The sequence below is a fragment of the Parus major genome, chromosome 5, assembly GCF_001522545.3.
Source record: "Parus major isolate Abel chromosome 5, Parus_major1.1, whole genome shotgun sequence".
NCBI lineage: Eukaryota > Metazoa > Chordata > Aves > Passeriformes > Paridae > Parus > Parus major.
In genome coordinates, this window is record NC_031774.1 from 57,676,212 (window position 1) to 57,695,767 (window position 19,556).

Consider the following 19,556-nt stretch of genomic DNA (forward strand, 5'->3'; position numbering starts at 1 on the left):
GCCCCGTGTTTGCTGTAGTACTCGGGACCAAGGGCGATGCAGACTAAAGCCAGAGTGAGCACCTGAGTAGGAGAGCAATTCCAGAGGATGAAGAAACACTCGGCGAGAGTGGCACCGCTACCATCTTACAATGTTTCCGAAATAAATTCTCCTGTTCCAGACGGTAAATGCTTTTTTTTCCCCCCTGTATATCTCATCCTAGGCAGGAGTTTGCTCCGTTCCACGCAGAGTAACAGGAATGTTGTGTGTGTGTGTGTGTGTCTCTGTGTTTGTGTTTTTAAAGTAATGCTCAGATAGAATTTTTAGCACTTTAATATCACCTGGGATAAGTGATAATTTCCGTTGCCTGTGTTCAACTGCTGTGTGAATGATTCCTGGTGAAGAAACTGATGTTGAAACGTGAACAATGGATAAAGTTGTTGTACTTCAGTTCTGGCTTTTAAAATTATGTGAAATTAGGTCCATGTAATGTTATTGGCTTTTCTGGAGTATTTTGCTGTGGTGCTCTAGATTTATTGGTTTTGCTGTGAAGACAGAGGCACTGACTTTTTTTCGTGCTTGCTGTCCCTCAGCTCAATATAGCAGTTGTCCCCTTAAACTGCTTTTTCCCCCCCCTCTCATTTTCAGAAGTGTCAGCTCTTAAGCAATTATTTAATAAAGAAAAAACACAAGATAGAAATTGGGGATTCTTTTCTGTGCTCTTTATCAGACAGGAGAGCCTTGTTCCTTTAAGAGTGCCCATCAACTCCACGCTTCAGAGTCACTGGGAATGTGGTGATGCTGTCCAGCAGGAGATTTGACTGCCCTAAGAGTGAAACAAATAAAAGTCAGTGTGCTGAAAATTTACAGTAGATGTATGTGCCTTATAAATCAGAGGTCAAAATTTCTTAAAAGTACTCCTGATGTTCAGGTTTGAGTTTTTGGCTTAAATGTCTGTAGAAATCTCAGGCTTTTACTGCACTGAGTTTATAATCCTCAGAGTCAGATGTTTTTATCAGCTGCGTGGTACTTCCCCAAGTTGCTTGTTGTGCCAGAAGTGGGCTGTTTTCCCACCAGGTGTGTGTGGTGAGGACACACTGGAGCTGTAAAACCACAAGGTGTGTGCGCTGTCTCTGGTTTGAGCCAACCAGCAATGAAAATTTGAGAGCTGAATTCATCCAGGAGCAAAACAAAGCAAGAGCCATGGTCCAGTGCTGGCCAGCAGAGCGTGACTTCCAGTTCTTCGATCTACCTGGCTCAGGCTGCCTTCAGTCACAAGCAGGGCTGGGGTTTGATAGACCAGGCAGTAGTTTGTGTTGTTTTTCTGAGAACTGTGAGTGTGGTGTTTAGAATTCTGCAGGCTTGGTAGTTACCTGGTGTTTCTTCCTTGAGGGGAAAAAGCCTTAAGGAAAGTTGGAGAAGCTGACTGCTTATTGCTGGTGCACAGCACCAGGATTTCGGATGTGTGATATTGTAATTCATACCCTCACCTGCATTTTTAGGAGCTGTGTTACCAGGTGAGCTGGCTGTGCTGGTAAAATGGGACAATTTGCTTCTCTTTATTTCCTGAGGGCTCAGACCAGGCTCATGTCACGCCTGGTGGGGAATGCAGAGGATTAAAGATTGTCCCTGCCCCACAGGGGTCTAAGACAAGCTGTGGCTGCCTTCAGCTGCACCAGTCCAGCTGCTGCCAGGTGTCTCTGTTAGACCTGTCCTAAGCTTCTGCCCATGCTGGGTGCAGCAGCAGTGTCTGAACTGCACTGCCTGGCTCCACAGGGAGGGAAAATCCAGTCTCTTCACAGGAAGAAAGGGCAATAGACTGGAAGTGACTACATGACAGCATTTGTCATATCCAACAGGCTGCAAATGGAAAGGTTCTTGCTGGGGATGGACCTGGCCAAGCTGAATTAATACCGGACCCATACATTAAATGTGTGTGCAGCCAGTTTTTTTAGCTCAGCAAAGATTTTAGCATGAATTCCCAGAGAATCCTAATGGGATAGGGCAGCCAGCTTCCCAAAAGCACTGCATCTGTCCCTCCTTTCTTTCCCAAGCATGGGAGGGCACCTGGAAGAGACTCCAGAGCAGCTTGGGCTGTGGGCCTGTGTGCCAGGAGGAGAGCAGCATGCTCTGCATGGGCAGTTTGCACACAGCTGAGGTTTGTGGCTTCCCAGATACCTCCTGGTAAACCCACAGGAGCTGCTGACTCCTGGAGAGTGGAGTGAAATCCAGGCAAGAAGATTCCTTTGGTCAGGAACTTTCCAGTGCTTGGAGATGAGTGGTGAAAAGTGCTGCTCCTGTGGAAGGAAATGGAGCAGAGACAGCTGTCCAGAGGGGTTGGCACGTGGGTGAGTGGGAGCATGTGGGGTGTGTGCCAAGCTGGCACCTCAAAAATCCTTTTGAGAATGTGTCTCACCTCAGCCTGGCCAGCTCCCACTCCCCAGCATCAGCCAGGTTTGTGGTATGGACCTGCATGGAGGAGACCTGGCCCAAAAATGCCATCATGGAAAGGCAGGGATGAGACCTGTCAGAGCTATTACCTCAGGGGCAGTGGAGGAAACAGATGGAAATATCTCCTGGGATTGCAAAATGCAGCAATACAGTGATAAATCCCTATTTTTGCCCCAGCTGCTTACCTGGAAAATGTTTCTTTAACCCACCCTTCCTCAAATGTGCTGAATTAGGCTCTAAGTCAGGCAAGGAGATTGAAGCATGTGCTCAGTGCACTGCAGTGCTGCCCTGGCCTGAGTCTGAGGCAGCCAGGCTTGGACTCATCCACATCCATCTAAATGTAAGCCTTGGTAAGGACTGAGAAATTTGGGAGAGCTGGACACCTCCAGCAGGTGATTCACCTCCCAAGACTGGTATCTGAGGGAGCTGGAATGAATCACTCCCTGGAGGCACCCCTCAGCCAGCAGAGGCAATAGTTTGTGTAGGAAATAAATCCAAATCCAAAGTGTTGCTGAGCTGCCCATCCCATTTTTTGGATCTTGGGAGATCCATGAACCAGCCTGGATTTATTGAAGTGTTTCTTGAAAGTGAAAGCTATATTGTAATTACTTATTAATGAGATACATATGAATGATATCTGGACTGTCCTGAGTGTAAATTCACAATAACTTCATGTGAAAGCAGCCTCGTGATTTTCATTGAAGCTACTCTTGAGTTATGGCAGTGAAAGTAAAAGTGAGAGTTTAACTGGGAATGTCTGTTTCTTTTTGGAAATATCACCAAATTCTAACAATGACAAGATTAATTTTCAGAGGATTTTTAAAAATAGATTGTCAACCTTTTGGTTTGGAGTAGAGTGTATAAATTATGAAACAATTGGAAGCACATCTGATATAATTTGTTACAAAATTTATGGCAGAGGGTTTTTTTTTAATGGGATGGTGTGCAGCTTTGAATGAAATGATTTGTGTTTATCTTGCACAGTCAGTGTTGGAATGATGGGAAGATGGTCTGATCCTGAGATTGGCTTGAATTGGTGTTGGATCAGATATACCTGGGGGAAAAAAGTCCTGCAGTCTGATGCAGCAAAGGATATCCCTTTGAATGTGTGAGTCCCAAAGGTCTCACTCAGAAGTTGTCACTGAGGTGGTCTCAGAGGAGTGTTTATGTAAACAAAAGCTTGAAATAAAGCCCTGGAAGGAGACAAAGGGTCTTAAATTCCAGTGTTGTTCTCCTCTTTGCCTGGGAAAAGTTCTGTGCTGAAGGAGGAGATGTCATCCCCTCCCCATGAGAGGTCAGTGTGTTCTGACTCCAGGGCTGTCAGGGTTAATTCTGAGATTTCAGCAGAGCATTCGTTTTTCAGTGGAGAGGCCATCAGTGTTTTTGACAGCAGAATTCAGTCCAAAACATTCTGCTCCAAATGGATGGACTAAATATTTGTTTTTGTGGGTCACTTCGTGTTGTAGAAGTTTTGATTTCAACATATAAAAATCACCCTTCATTTGCAGCACTCCCTTCTACATTCCTTCAAACTCTAAGTATGCTGTCATGCCCAGTAAGTTTCAGATATGAATAGCCACTGTGTTTCAAAATGCATATTCCAGCTGCCAGTTCCTCCACAGATGTTCTCAAATAAGCTTCTGTCCCAGGATCTATTCTGACACTCCCACACTGGTGCTGGTGTCTTATTTTTGGTGTCAGATCAGTGAAATTCCTTGTCCATGCTTAAAAAAAGGCAGTGATACATTTCTTTGAGTTATGCTGAAATGAGAAAAAAGTGTTTCTATGTTTTTAACTATACTTTCAATAAAATGTAGATGGCACAAAAATTTGAACAGGTATTTGGGGTTTTTCTGGTAATTGTTTTTATATGTTTTGAGGAAAGGCCTCGATCCAGAGTAACACAAACAGGAGCCACTTACTTCAGAAAAACAGAATTTGAGAGGTCCTCTAGAGTGGCCTTTACACTCAGGGCTCTGGAAAAAGCAGTCCACAGCCTGCCTACACCCAGTAGCATGTTCACATCCTTCCTGCTAAAGTCTTTTTTTGTTTTTATTGTTGTTTGTTAATAGCTGCAGGTATTGCACACCAGGATCCCCTTTGTGCTGCTGTCCTTGGTCAGAGGCTGTCGGGCACAGCACTGGGTGCAGACCATGCACAGCACATTGGCTGGTTGGCACAAGAGCCTCCATCTCAGAGCAGGTTCTTCAGCACAAGAACCTGTGGCTGATGTGCAGAAAGATGCATTTAGAGGCTTGCAATTATCAGGGTTGCATATAGAAGCATCAAGCTTGGAGCAATTAATAAGGGAAGCCCCATTTCAGAGACGAGCAGCCAGAGACAGTGGGGGTCTGGGGATGTGTGAGGAGATACCTTTGTGCAATTTATTTAGCAGCTATATCCCCACCAAGGGGAAATGCAGGTCTGGGGGGGATTTTTTTTTGACTGTCTAACTTGGATTCTCTCCCCTTACAAATAGGCTGAACTGAACCTCTGGAAGGGTTATTAGGTGAAGGATGTAGAGTGGCACATCCCTTGATCTGGCACTAAGTGAATTACAGGATGTGAAATTTAAGTTCTCTTCATTAATTTTATTGCAAGGATAGGAGGACACGTGGAAGTTGTTGAGATTCCTAGTTGTAAGCAAAGTTGCTGTCTGCTGATCTGGAGTGGGGGCTGTGTACAGACACTGAAGAGATAATTGGCAGAAATTGCTGATGGATGTCACTAGTAAACCACAACAGAAATATCTACTTTTTCTGCTTTCTGCTCTTGACAATGGTTAATCACAGTACAAGAGAAATGCTGTACGCCATCACTGAGTCATTTGTTTTTCATTATAATCTGAAAATCTTTTCCCCTAGGACAAAAAAAAAAATAAAAAAAATATTGTAACCTTCTCATCCCCTTCAAGCATAAAAACTTCCAGAACAAGCAAACAATAAATTAACAAGGCATCACTCTGAACAGACATCTGTGCATTACTAAGACACAGAGACCATTGCAGTGTTTAAATGGAGAACATTATCTCCAAATGCCTGAGACATGCTGAAAGGTATTTTCTTCACTGAACAAGAGATGCTTATTCCTCAAACCTGTGTAGCACCCTGCTAGTAAAGAGTGTGTGCTGGTTTTCTTGATTTTGCTTGGCTTTAGTAAAATATAATCATGACTTCACATCCCTGGTCAAATTGCTGGTTCTGAACACATTAAAAGTTGGGGAGTTTGTTGGTGTGTGTGCCCAGACCACTGGGCTGGTTGTACTGGCTGTGGGTTTACACCAGTGCAGTTGAAGGACAGAATCTGATTTTATAGGCAGTTGCTGGGATAAAATAAGCTCTGGACCCAAGTCACTGAGGATTGATGGTTTTGTATACCCTGCTCCCAGCTGTGTGCTAACAGCAGCAAACAATCCAATTAGAGCCGTGGCTAATCCAGCCTAATGAGGTTTTGTTATAAAGTGGACAGAAGCAACTCCCTCATCTCTTCCAACAGCAGCACCACTCACGTGCATCCAATATTTCCCTGGCTGCAAAACTCACATCATCTTCTCCTTGCTGTGTGTCAGCAAGAGCAGAATTCCACCGTGAGAGCTTCCAGCCCTCCTGATGGGGACGTGGCTGCTCAGGGGGAGCTCATCGTGCACAGGCTGTGGGAGCACTGGGCTCGTGGGGTGTGAGAGAGTCCATCAGCAGGGTGGCTGCTCTCTCCTGCAGGTACCACTGCAGGGTAAAAGGAACACTGGCAATTCTTTCTCTGGGGCCCAATTTAGCAGGAACACTCAACTGACGTATTCTCCACACCAGACCCACTCCTACCTCCATCCATCTGTCAAAGCCCAGCGATTGTTTCCGTGGCAATGCAATGGAGGCACCCTTTTGTCAGAGCAGAAACAATGATAGATCAAGAGCTGAGATTTTGAGGACACAGTTAAATAAGTCTATTTTAATGCTGAATGAGTTAAAGGCAGATTGTAAGTGCCTTGAGTGGCCTTTTGGCAAAGCTGCTCTCTGTCCTGACTGTGGTGGTAGTGGGGCTTTGAGAATATAACATGCAGAAATTGTTCAGCTCATTTCCATCACCTATTTAACCATAGATTTCATTGTGTAATCAAATAAAGAGAAGGTATTTTGGCGCATCCCATCAAGCCAGATGTTGCTGTCTCCAAATGAGCCAGCACTTCAGGTCAGTAATGCAGTGTCATGAATGCACAGATGGCTTTTGGAAGAGAACTCCGTTACCTGTTTGAGAGGTTCTGAATTTCCACCAGGGCAGTTGGATAAAAAAAGGCACAATAAATCCTAAGATGATCTGGCCACAGAATTTAGTTCCAGGACTGCATTTTTGTGTTGCATTGATTATTTAACTGGCAGGACTAGAGGGAACAGTGTGAAGCTGTGTCAGGGGAGGTTCAGGCTGGATATAAAGAAAAGATTCTTCATGCAGAACGTGGTTGAGAAGTGGTCACAGCACCAAGCCTGACAGAGCTCAAGGAGTATTGGGACAATGTTCTCAGGGATTCCTGGGGCTGTCCTGTGCAAGGCCAGGACTTGGACTCCGTGATCCTTGCAGGGCCCTTCCAACTCAGGATATTCCACAATCCACTTTTAGTAGCAACTGTGAGACCAGAAACACTGTCCGAATGAAACTGCTCGGGTTGGTTCTTTTCATTACAAATGCTGCTGTCACGTGCTAAAGATGTAATATACTTGAAAATGATCTGAAGAGAGTTGGTTTTGAACCTCAAAGATTAATCCTTCTCTCCAAGCCCTCTGGAAAATAGCAAAGGGATTTTTCTAGCCAAGGCAAGGATGCATTTTCTCACTGTGTGAGCTGCATCTGCAAACCTGTACATGAGCAGATATCCACAAGTCATGTATTGCATCTTTCAGATAGCCACAAGTCATGTATTGCATCTTTCAGAGGGTCAAGGGAGCTGTGCATGATTTACAGCTGGTTGGTGAAAATGCTTCTGAGGACCAGCATGTGCTTCTTCTTCCTGGCTTGGGTGGACACGATGGCAGCAGCAGATGGGGGTCACCTCCTCCCCCATATGGGGCTCAGAATGGTGTTAAAGAACGTGGAAAGGCTGGATTTGAGTGATATTAATTGTGTGGTTTAGGTTAGCCACAAACATAATTACCTTGCTAAGTCAAAGTACCCTGGGATATGTATATAATAATTAATGCAAGATGGAGACAGACTTCATTAGAGTCATGTGGAAAGCCACATGTTCCCCTTGCTGGTTTCCCTTTGGTCTCCATGTGCAGAGAAATGGCCTTAATTCATAAGCTATAAAGCATCTACATTTGCAGGGCGAGAAAATAGATTTGCTGAAACAGATGAAGAAACTAAAAGTAATCATAAAAAAACGGTAAAAAGCATGGGTTTGTTTTTATCCAATAATGAAAAATAATCCAGCTGGATTTGGCACTTTAAGATGTAGTGGATACAATAATGTGAGAGAGGTACTTTCCATTTCTCCCTTTCCTCTTTGGTCAATCCCATTGGCAGAGTCTGGCTTTGACACTCAGTCACAACCTCCAAGGAACACTTCTAGCAGCAAGATCTGACAGTCTGGCAAGGTTTTTCTTCTTATTTGTTTTTTCCCAATCTCTTCCAGTGGCATTCTATTAAGACAGCAAATGATGCCCAAAATGCAGTTTTGTTCTCAGCCTGTGATTCATCCCTGCTAGAGCCACAAACTGGGTAAGAAGTCTCACCCCATGCTGACATCTCTGCTCAAGGTGGTTGTTCAGGGCCAGATGAGGCTTTGAGCACCCTGGTCAGGTGGGGAAGATGTCCCTGTCCATGGCAGGGGGTTGGAATTGGATGATCTTAAGTTCCTTTCCAACCCAGACCACTCTACAGTTCTGTTATTCCCTGTATGGAAGTTCAGTGGAAAATGCTGCTCTTGATCCTTCCAAGTTTGGAGGGTCTTAGCAGATCCCTGATTGATAGCTGAGAGTTGTGGAGACAAAGAACCAGAATTCCATGAGTTCTGCCTTCCCTTCCTCTCCCACAGAACAACACTTCCCACCTGGAGGTTTCACTGCTCAGCTGTACAAATGGTGATTTGTTGCCCCTGCTGTTGGTTCCAGGTTTGGAAAGTGAGCCCAGCATTTATCTCTTCACCTTTCCTATCAACAGATATCCTTAAAATATGTTCAGATTGAGCAGCATTAGGTGTCCCAGGCTTTCTTGCTGTAAAAATGAAATATTGATAAATGGCTGCGCTGTCTGATTGCTTCAGGTATAAAGGAAGAAGAGTTCAGTAAATCAAGCAGTGACTTTCAATTTAATGCAATCTCTTGAATTACAGTTTTTGTCTCACCTGCTGGGTTTGTCAGTGCACAGGAGAAGATTCATGCTTCTCTCTTGTACCAGATACAAATAACTCAGAGCTATTTTTGCACGTGTGGAAAAATAGGCTTCCATCAAATCTTGGTTGCATGTCACCTGCTAGACTTCTGCTGAGTATAATGTGAATCTTGTTCTGAAATGAATCTGAACTGAGACATAACGTGTCTTTCAACATAATGAAATCTCTTTAAATGATGAATATCAAAAGAAGGAGTGATTGGGAGCCAGCCACCTCAGTGGCTTCTTCTCTAAAGACAGGCAGCTGGCAAACACTTGCTGAAAATAAAACCTCTTTAAGTTGTGGACCTGAAAAATCAGAAATGCCTTTTTGAACATTTCACCCCAGCAGCAGTGATTGGCTTAACCTCATAGAGGCTGGGACTAATTTTCAGATGAAGGTGTAACTTGCAAGAGTAACTTGCAAGATGTTTACTAAGTCTTGAGTAGGTGATGCTATTCTTCCTTGACCAGTGAGAGAGGTAGCTCTTGGAGTTTTGAAATAAGTGGAAAAAAGTCTTGCAGGGAGTTGTGTGGCTGATAGATCATTATTTTCTCCATTAAAAAATAAATTTGTGAAGATGAATGGTTTTTTAAAGGTCTGTAAACATCCGGTAGGCTCTAGAAAACTCTTTAGAAAGTAATGCTCATCAAAAAGTGAGGAGAGGCAGCACAGTGCTTAGCTTTCTTATCATCATGTAGGTCTTAATTTTTCAAAGTGGGTTTGTGTGTCTGCTGTCACAGAATGTGGATTGTTTACTGCACTGATTGGATTTGTAGGACTATCATCAGTTGGAATCTAAACTTGGGTGCCCCCCTTGAATCAAAATTTCCTCATAATGGACAAAGAAGAAAGGGAAGAGCATCTTGAGAAGGATCATCTGGAGGGGGTCAGCTGCTGTTTTAGTCAGTTGTCTACTTGGTAGGTAAAAATTAACCTTGCAGGCTCTAAATAGGCTGAGAGATGGGTTTTTTTCTGTATAATTCTGTATTTTATACATCAATCTCGGTTAGACTTGGTGAATCCAACACACTTTTAAGTCCATGGAAGATTGTATGAACCCACTGTCAAGAGTCCTGCCTCAATTCTTGAGTCTTGGATACAGCCCTTGCTTTGGAATATACTTTCAAGCAGTAGCTGGGTTTGATGTGCTGTGCTCAAAGTGCACTGGAATGGCTTGTGTTGCAACAGAGTGTTCCCCTCTGGGATTTCTGCCACAGTTGTTGCACGTGTGGCACCTCATACATGGTGTTTCTGTCTATTTTTGTATTATTTTCAATATGAAGTACTTGGGATTATCACATCAAATCCTTCCAAGTCACAGCAAGGCCGTTGGCTGCTCTGGGTATGGGTATCTTCCACAACTTTAGGTGAGATGGTCACCAGTTGAAGTAGCAGCTGCAAAACAAGCAGTGGGTGATCTCAGCTGGCCATGAACACACGTTTATATCTGCCAGAATGGCCTGTCATCCTGACTTTCTGCTGGAGAAGAAGACTCTCTTGTGCTGCTCATGTGTTGACTTCTTACAGAGACACCTTCAGTAAATTTGGAAGTCCCTGCACAATCGAACACCAGTCACACCGATGGATTCCAGCACTGCACTCCTTGCTGTTGATTCCTGATTCTTAATCCAGCCCTTCATGCTCTTACTCATTAAATATGGTGTCCTACTCACTGGAAAATTTTTCATCTGGTATTTCTGGGACCTGGGTCTTCTCTGCCACCTCATGCCTCTGTCCAGAATCCACATGAAATGTCTCGTCTTGGAGTTGTCTGCACGTAGCAGAGAAGAGAAAGCAACTTCTCTGAAGACGTGGAGATTGTGATTTGGTGTTTGTAAATACTTATAATCGGCATCTTCAATCCTGTAGCAGAAATCCTCATCCAGAAGTCCTGTGGGTGACCACGGCTTCATTCCGTACAAGAGTCTCAAGGATCATTCTGGAGGACGGAAAGAGGAAGCTCTCCTCTAGAGAGGCTCCCTGCACTGAGGGAGGCAGTGGTTCCTCAGCCCTCCTTCCCACCCTGAGGGGGAAAGGTGACCTCTCCTCTGGCCTGATTCAGTGCCAGTGCTCAGGAAGGGGCCCACGTGAGTACAAATTCCTTTGACTGTGCAGGCCCTGTGGACGGAGCCTTGGGGCTGAGAACACACTGCAGCATGGGGCTCTCATTTCTTCAGGGGGAAGACTGGTTTTCATGCAGCACCATTTTATCTATAAGGGGGGAGAGAGTTAAGTATTTATTTACTCACTTATTTGCTTTATCCTGAGCAGAGCTGAAACCTGCATTTTTGCCGTGCGCTTCCTTTTGTATGCGTTTCACTGCCAGCCTGTTTGAAAGCCCCGCGTTCCTCCAGGGACTTTCCAGACAAAACTGATGCAAACTCTTTCTTCTCAGGTGCCTCACGATCATCTGTCATCCAATGCAAACCAGGAGGCAACTGCCCCAGCAGACACAGAGGCATGACTAGGCAGCTCTCCCCTCTATCTGTTGCTGAAGATTCTGCTGCTCCCATTCTTGAGCTGCAGAATCGAAGTCCCTCGGGAATCTGTCGGCACAGCAGAGTCGAGAGGCAGAGCAGATCAGGTAGGAACCACAGCCGCACTCCCGGCGCCGCCGCGTGCCCGCCGGAGGCCTCTTCCCTCTGTCTCCACAGAGATGGGGCAGAGGCTGAGCATGCTGAGGTTTGGTTTGCCACGTGCAGGTCCTTCCCGAGCCCGGGGGTGAGGCGGGAAGGTGGCACGGACGGGAGGAGAAGCCTGGGATTCGCAGGTACATGATGTGCGTTAGGTGCCCGGCGCAGCGTGCGGCACGGAAGATCCTCAGAGCTGGTTAACCCTAGCGCACGCTTAGATTTCACAGAGTGGTTGTGTCTCCTCACCTTCAGCCTGGCCACACACCAGGGCCCTTAGGAGTTCCTTCTCAAAGCCAGTGATGACCTCAGCTCACACAACGGATGGTCTGATGAAGAGGAAGAGAAGGAGCAGCAGGTGGAAGGATTTCTAGGGAAGACCATCACAGCTCGGCTCATCGGTCAGCTGCACATCAGGGCTTCCATCACCTCCTTCACTGCAGAAGTTTAGCTCAAATGAACCTGTAGGTGTGGTGAGCACTGACCTCTTCACCATGGTGTCCATCCAGCAGCTGCAGGGATGGGATGGGAGCAGTTACAGTGTGCAGCCACAGGCTGGTGAGGCTGCTAAACCACACTGTTGAGGAGGAGAGACTTTAAATGAGTGAAACAATTTAACTCTCCAAGCTTTTTGGAAGGAAATTATTTAATTGCCCAAGTTCTTTGGAAGACTGCCTGTGTAGATACTGTGAGCAAAAAGGGGAGGAAGAGCAGGTTGGATCTCCCTTGCACACTGGACCTGGGGGAGCTGAACCTTCCTCTTGTCACTTGACCACCGATGGCAGCAAGAGTCACCCATTTCCTCCTTGTGCTGGAAAACAGGGTTCTCGTGCTCCAGGAGTACTCTCTTGATGGAAAACCTCAGAAGAGTATTGGAGGTGATTGTTGCTGCAAGGAGTTGATGCAGCACCTTGCAGTTGAGATCTTACTAAGGTATCAGAAAACCAACTCTCACTTTTCCAGGTAGCAGGCTGAAATAACTGTGCATGCTGGCACTAAGGTACATCCAAAATCAGGATCCATCTTCTCCAAAAAAGGGCTCTAGGCCACTTGGGTAGTGTCTGGAAATCATACTCCTCTAAACACTTACTTTGCATTTCTTAATTTCCCTTTTGATCCTGATCTTCCCATCCTCATCAGAGAAGTCTAACTAGAACTGACCCAATAGGTAAAAGAATACAAAGAATACAATTTTCTAGGATCTAGTTGCTGAACAGCCAAAAGAGTTCCAATGAAAAGCTGTTGGTTTTGATTTTCCTCATCTTACTCTTCTGAACACTGCAAGCAAAAGTCTCTTCTGTGACCACTGTGTCAGTAAGAATTGTACTGTGGACCCAAGGACCATGCAGGGGTCTTTCTGCTCACTGCCTTCCACACAGTTTGCCATTGGCCAGTGCCATCTCCTTGTGTCAGCTGCAGTGTGATCTGCCTTCATACCTGTCCTTTCAGCCTTGTTTCTGTGCCCTTCCCAGGATAAGTTTCTTGCTTTGTTCCAGTCCCATCTAAATGCAGACCCCAAGGATTTCTGCTACCTTGCCAGTTATAAAATGCTGTCTCCCAGACACTTTGGCTGATAAATTTGTTTTCTCATTATCATTTGGTGTCTAAACACAAGTGCTTGCTCCAGCCACAGCTTCATAACTTGGAAATCCCTAAACTGTGCCTGCTCCCCCTGTGGCTTCAAGTTAAAGCCCTGTCATTATTTTGAAATACATTTCTTATGTTGTCCTTTAGATTCTTTGGCCAGGAACTAGGTGTGCACATCCCATGGATTTTGAAAGCAGCTGTCAAGCTACTCTGTCAGTGGGATCAATCACAATTTCACTTAAGTTAATTGCAAATATCTGGTCTGGAGTTAAGTGCCTCCAGTGAGCTTAGATGTAGATAGATGTAGATATATCAGGATGGAATCAGCTCCCCTCTCACCATGCCTTTCCATTATCATTAAATGTAAAGGGGCCCCAGACAACGTCTTTATCCTGAATGCACAATTATTTGCTAACTACATCACTTGAGATGAATCCCAGTGATTAAACACTTACAGCAGCTCCCCACTGTGCATTTATTCGGGCTAGAACTTACACAGGTCTTTAAATCCAAGGTAGGTCTTGCAACAAGTGTGTGTTTCTGTGCCTTTCCCTGACGTTCAGACCTGGGACTGAGTAACATCCAAATCAAATGCTGATGGTGGTGCCATGCATAGTGACACCAATTGCATCATTATTTTGTAATTGAAAAATAGAAAGCATGGCTAAAAGTGCTTTATTCTTCTATCATTGTGTGATTATTTTAAGTGGTAGCTGAAAAAGGACTAATTGCATGGTAGTTTTACTTAGCAGGAAGACCTGCAAGTTGATGCTACTATAATATATTCTTTTTAAGCCATGCTAACTTGCAAATAAGCTGTAATTTACCTTTCAATAGATATCAGTCATTATTAGTACCATAAAAATATCTACTTTCTCTCAGCAGCCAAGGAGAATGCTAAAAGGATGCTTTCCTTTTCAGACCCGTGGCTGATTATCCTCTGCATGTTTTTAATAAACCTGTAATTTTATTTAAATTCTTGATTCACCACTAAACAATGGAGCCACTGAATACAGATTATTTTTAGGAAAAAAACACATCACACAATTACAACTACAAAAAGCTCCATGTCCTAGTTAGGAAAATTCTTGATTCCAAATGCACTCCCTGCTCTGATAAATCTTTTTTTATGTGTAATGTTGGTTTACAGTAATAGCTTGGAACCCCAGTTTGACCTTTCTTTATGGATAATGTAGCAAAAAATGATAATAGAAAGGGAAACTAAACCTGAGTGTGAAAGGATACCTCTGTCACATAAAAGTTGAATATAGGACTGTGTATGTTCTCACTCAGTGCATCTACAACTTCTGTCAAAATCATATTGTTTCTTTTACACATCCCATCATGTATTAATGTGGCTTTTAATTGATAGGAGGAGTTAAGAATAGCTTCAGGCCATGATTTTTAGAAGATTTTCCCGTTTCTTCTACCAAACTGGTGTGATGTGGTCAGACAGGGTGCATGGCTGGAGCTCAGTGCTGCCCCGTGAGCTCCCAGGACAGCAGCGTTAGAGCTCCCTGTTTTCAGCTGGGATCTGGGAAACCAAAATAGGGCTCATGGCTTGCATCTCTGGGACATCTGTCTGGAGAGCAAGGCACCAGTCAGTGAGATCAAATTCTCCCCACTTGCATTAGGAAATGTGCACTTAGGTCTGAAAACCACTGTGCTAAAATGGGAAATGCCAGCTCTCTGGTCGCTCCTTGTTTATGTGAAGAGGTTTCTTTCCAGGCATGCCAAGCTTCACTTTTGTCCAGTTTGCTTTGTTAACTTCAAAAATGAAAGCCTGACTGCAAAAAGCCTTTCTCTGCATGGGTATGTGAAACCAAACTGTTTCTTCCCCATCCCAGCTTGCAAATAAAAGAAGTGATTCTGGAATTAAAGTGTTGAGAAATAAGAACTTGCTCCTGTCTCCAGACCTACAGGCTCAGAGAGCTCTTCTGTTTTACACATGCACAGCAATTGCCTCTATAATGTTGGTTCCAAGGGATGTATTTTTATTCTGGAGGTTTGCTGGCAGAGGGAATGAAGGGCTGATAAAGCAAATAGTGACAAGAGCTTATTTGTAATGCTGTTACCTCAGCCCTCAGTGTTGTGTTTGTCTTTGGTTCTGCCTTCTTGAAGTGACAGGTATTATTTAAATATTTTTGTGAGGATTTCAGTATTTATGGGACATAGAGGAGTTACAGGGAGAAGTCAAGGAATGATTTGTGACCTGGCCCAGAAGGGGAGGTTTTGCCATTGTTTTGAATGCTTTCATTACATGTACAACTCTTTTTCTATTCTTTTTTTCTTTCTCAGGAGAGGAAGGAACACAAACGCACACAGAGAGCAGCAGCCAAGAAGCTGAAGGACAGACACGATGCCAGTCTTGCACATCCACATTTCTCAAGCTAATCTGGAGGTTCCTGATCATTTTGTCCGTCTCTTCCTCCTGGGTTGGGACCACGCAGTTTGTCAAAATCACTTTTGAGACCTTTGACTGTCCCTTTTTCATGACTTGGTTCTCAACAAACTGGAACATTATGATTTTTCCCATTTATTATTCCGGGCACCTTGCAACTGCACAGGAAAAGCAGTCTCCAATCAAAAAATTCAGGTAGGCTTTATCATGGCAGTATCCCTTTAAAAAAACCTAATTCCTGAGGGCTGAGGTCACTGCTGTGCTCAATTCCACCCCTGGTGTCAGGAGACAGAATGAAGGTCATGCTGCAGAAAACCTCATTCAGAAATAGCTTGCAGGAGGCTGCCACATGAGTGATGTGTGCTGGACAAATGGATACTTGATTGTTAAAGGGCTTTTTTAATGAGTTGAAAAGGTCAATAATCTGTTTATAATCTTGCTGTTATGTTGTCTAATATCTCTGTATTTTGTGTTCTTGCCTGGATCAGGCCATTGATTAGTCTGTCCTGGTCCATTTATGACAGAATAGCAGTGTTGGTTACAACCAAACCAGCTCCTAGCTGAGAAGAAAGATGCTCAGAGCTGAGGAGGTGGTTTCCATGTGGAAAACCATGGCTTGCTCTCTGTGCTGACCAACTATAGCAGGATGCAAGCTGCCCTTTGCTCCTGCTGGAAATTTATAAATCCCTTTTCAGTGGCCCCTGAGAAATCAAGAGAAATACAAGGTTAATGGGGAACCCAAAGAAATCATCCAGTCCAACCACCAGTGCTGCAGCTTAGCTTCACCTTAGCCAGTTCTGCAGAAAACCACATCTAATCTGTCTCCAGGGCTTGGAAGTACCTCACATTGTGTGACAATTGATTTCACAGTTCCTCCTCCACTTGGATTATTCCACTGACCTGACAGTGAAGTGGGAGCTGCTTAAAGGACAGGACAAAACTCAGCTCACCAAGAGATACCACAGCTTGCCCAGGGAGGGAAGAGATTCACAGGGTCTCTTGGAGCTGGGACTCAGCTCTGTTGTTCCAGTGCAGACTTGCTTGGAAAACAACCTGCCTGACTCCAGCAGAATTGTCTGGAATTAGCCAGCGTGGGGCCCATCCCTGGCTCCTGCTGTCACTGAGCACACAGGGAATCCCATTTGTGACTGTCAGGCTGGAGTGCAGCAGGGCCAAACTCTTCCCTCTGCTGCTTTTTGCCAGGATCTGAGATGTAATTTGGCCCTAAATTATCATTTCTGTCAAATCAGCGTGACTGAAATTGAACGGTTGCACTTAATTAAGTGCTTCTCTGCAAACCCTGGTGCTTTGTCTGGTAATGATGCTTCATTCAGATTTCTTCTGGAGTGTTTGTGAGAACATTAGCAGTGTCAACTTGGCTTCTGCATGTGGGGTGAAGTAATAACAATTGCACAGCAGATAAGGAGGAAGGTGAGAAGAAATACCCTGCAGATAAATCTCCTGCAGTTGGTTCATTGATTATATCTCTATCAGAGCAAAACATTTGATGCATAAAAATCCCCTGTGCTTAAATGATTGATACATTTCCCCAGCTGTTAAGAATTCAGCTTTTAAAGTTGAGGACACTGCCTTAAATGCCACAGGAATTTCTGCCGTGGGTCAGTGAATGTGTGGACTCAGAATAACCAGTGTTAGAGCTGATGGGAATCTTCCCAGAGTATTTCTTATTCCAGATATGTCAGGAATTCGTGTCCCAAGGAGGAAGTAGCTGCTGGGAAATAATGATTTCATCAGGGGGAGAAACTGCTTGGTCTGTGCTGTGTTACAACTTGACTATCCAAATTCCTACAGTTTGGATATGGGATGGACATCTCCTCGGGATGAGCTTTGATTTTTTGGTAAAAAGGATTGAAAACTTGTAGTTTTAACTTGTAGACAGATCTAATTTGCAAAGAATCTTTGGAGGTCATTTCACCCAAGGCCTCCTCCACAGAACAGGGGTGTTTTCAAACCAGCATTGATTGTTAGCATATTTTCTTGATTTGCATTCTTGATATTGTTCCTATTACAAGGCTTTTTATTACATTTTGTAAGATTTCTTGCTGCTTCATTTGCCTGTTTTATTCCTGTGCAGTAGCTAATTCCTGTCAATAAACCCATTTGCAGCAGTTCCAGGCTTTCCTCAGAGACCAGAGGTGATTTATCTTTGTGTTTCTGGAGGATGTAGTTACTCTCTAGGAGCTTTAAAGACATCAGACATTCTGTCCAGCAGATATTCCCAGTGGATCAGAACAAACAATGTCTGTGACGTCTTGGCAGAGATCAGTGATCCTGGGAGTGACTTGCAGAGTGCTGCCCCAGGCTGGCAAAGCTGCAGAGAGCCACTGCTCCTTTAATAAATCCCACTTGGAAGGACAGGAGCCTCAATCCTCAACTTTAGATTGGCTTTCTGGAAAGTTTAGGCTGCTCAATCCTTAAAGGAGCTGCAAGAGAGATGGATTTTTGACAAGGACATGGAAGGGGAATGGCTTCAGACTGAGAGAGGGCAGGTTTAGATTAAATATTGAAAGTAAATTCTTGACTATGAGGATTGTGAAGCCCTGGCACAGGGTTCCCAGAGAAGCTGGGGCTGTCCCTGGATCCCTGGAAGTGTTCTAGGCAAGGTTGGATAGCAATCTGGGATAGTGGAAGGTGTCCCTGCCCACAGCAGGGGGTTGGAACTGGATGGGCTTTGAGGTCTCTTCCAACCCAAATCACTCTAGCATTTTATTATTATAATAATTGAGATTATAAATTGTGCATTTCTTACCTTTTACACTTTACTTTAGAGATTCAATCTCGTAGTCTGAGAAAATAACTCATGGTTATGAACTTGCTGCTGCGTTTAGGTGAAGTGTCTTGGTTTTCTTCTCTTGGTATCCCCTTAGTGTTGTAAAGAAAAACTATGTCCCCCATAAAAAGCTTGAAACTCCTTCCATCAGTACTAGATAAGATGATCTGAAGTTCAGGAAGCTCAGAAACAGGACATCTAACCCTGCCCAGCATTTACCACAGCAGGAGACACTGCACTTAGGAGTTGTGGTGTGGAATAGGTGGATGAAATTTTCAATGTCAGTACATTTTACCTCCCAATCTGGCACTTTGGCTTCTCAAGGACAACCCCTGTGACCCAGAGCAGCTTCCTGCCAGATTACCCCCACGGTGTGAGAGCTGAGATTGGTGCTGCAGGCTCTTCCCAGCCTCGGGCACTGGCCAGAAAAAACCTTGATAGGTGCAGGTTTGATGTGAACTCACTGGGAGGAGTTGGATTTCTTGGATAACAAGAAGTGAGCATCACTTGAAGGGCAGACTGAGCCACAAGTGGCTGGTATTTGTATATGAAACCTGTCAGTGGAGGTTTCTCACCCACAAAACTCTCTCTGTGTTTCAGCAGTAGCTCAGTCCAGCTCCCTGAGCCACCTGTGGAGTAGCACTGCAGATCCAGACCTGCTCTGCAAAAAGGGCTCCTCAGAGGAACCCATCAGCACAAAGCTGGGCTTCCCATGGACCATTCCTGTGGGACACAGCATTCCTTGGTGCTGCCCCCTGAGCCAGGCACTGCTTATGTGAGAGATCATGCAGAATTCCTGAGCCTTCTGCTGCAGCTCTCCACCACACACAGAGCTGGTCAGGCTCTTCCTGCCACTTCACATTCAGTCAGTGCTGGGAACACAGCTCACCACGGTGCTTAACCACACTCAGTTTGATTCCTGTCCCCTGCAGTGGAGCTGGGAGGTATTTTATTGCTGCAGATGCCATCATTTAGGCAGAAGCACTGAATTTGTGCTCACAGAAGGTGCTGCTGTGTTGTTTGCTGCCCCAATGTCGCTGTGGCTTTGCCAAGTTCTAATCCAGGAGATGTCACTGCATTCTCTGGGTTCCTGAACCCCAGGTCTCTGCCTGATTGCTGCTTTTTTTCTGTGAGCTGCTTAAAACCAGCTGCTGGATTTCACTCCAGAGGCAGCTGTGTGTCAGGAGGGAACAAATCCATTCCTGTGCAGGCATCAGAATAACTGAGAGGGCACACGAGCTATTTAGTGGGTGCCAGAGGCAAAGCTGCACGACTGCCTGAGGTGCTGTAATTCCTGAGAGCATGGCACACTGCCCAGAGCTCATGGCTGAGGGCTACCTGCAAGTAAAAAGA

At 44.7% G+C, this 19,556-nt stretch overlaps 1 protein-coding gene across 4 annotated transcripts in view; it reads left to right on the plus strand.

The window, feature by feature from the left end:
- Positions 1 to 19,556, plus strand: part of SLC35F4 (solute carrier family 35 member F4) — a 109,561-nt gene that overhangs the window by 77,025 nt on the left and 12,980 nt on the right. The window contains exons 1-3 of one of the 4 annotated variants that reach the window (XM_033515342.1): positions 86 to 163; positions 11,190 to 11,378; positions 15,310 to 15,607. In XM_033515342.1, the coding sequence (XP_033371233.1) occupies positions 88 to 163; positions 11,190 to 11,378; positions 15,310 to 15,607 (563 nt within the window). In that variant the 5' untranslated portion in view covers positions 86 to 87. Of the gene's footprint in view, positions 1 to 85; positions 164 to 11,189; positions 11,379 to 15,309; positions 15,608 to 19,556 lie in introns of those variants that run through there. The other 3 variants (XM_015632307.3, XM_015632308.3, XM_033515341.1) reach the window with 3 other exon arrangements.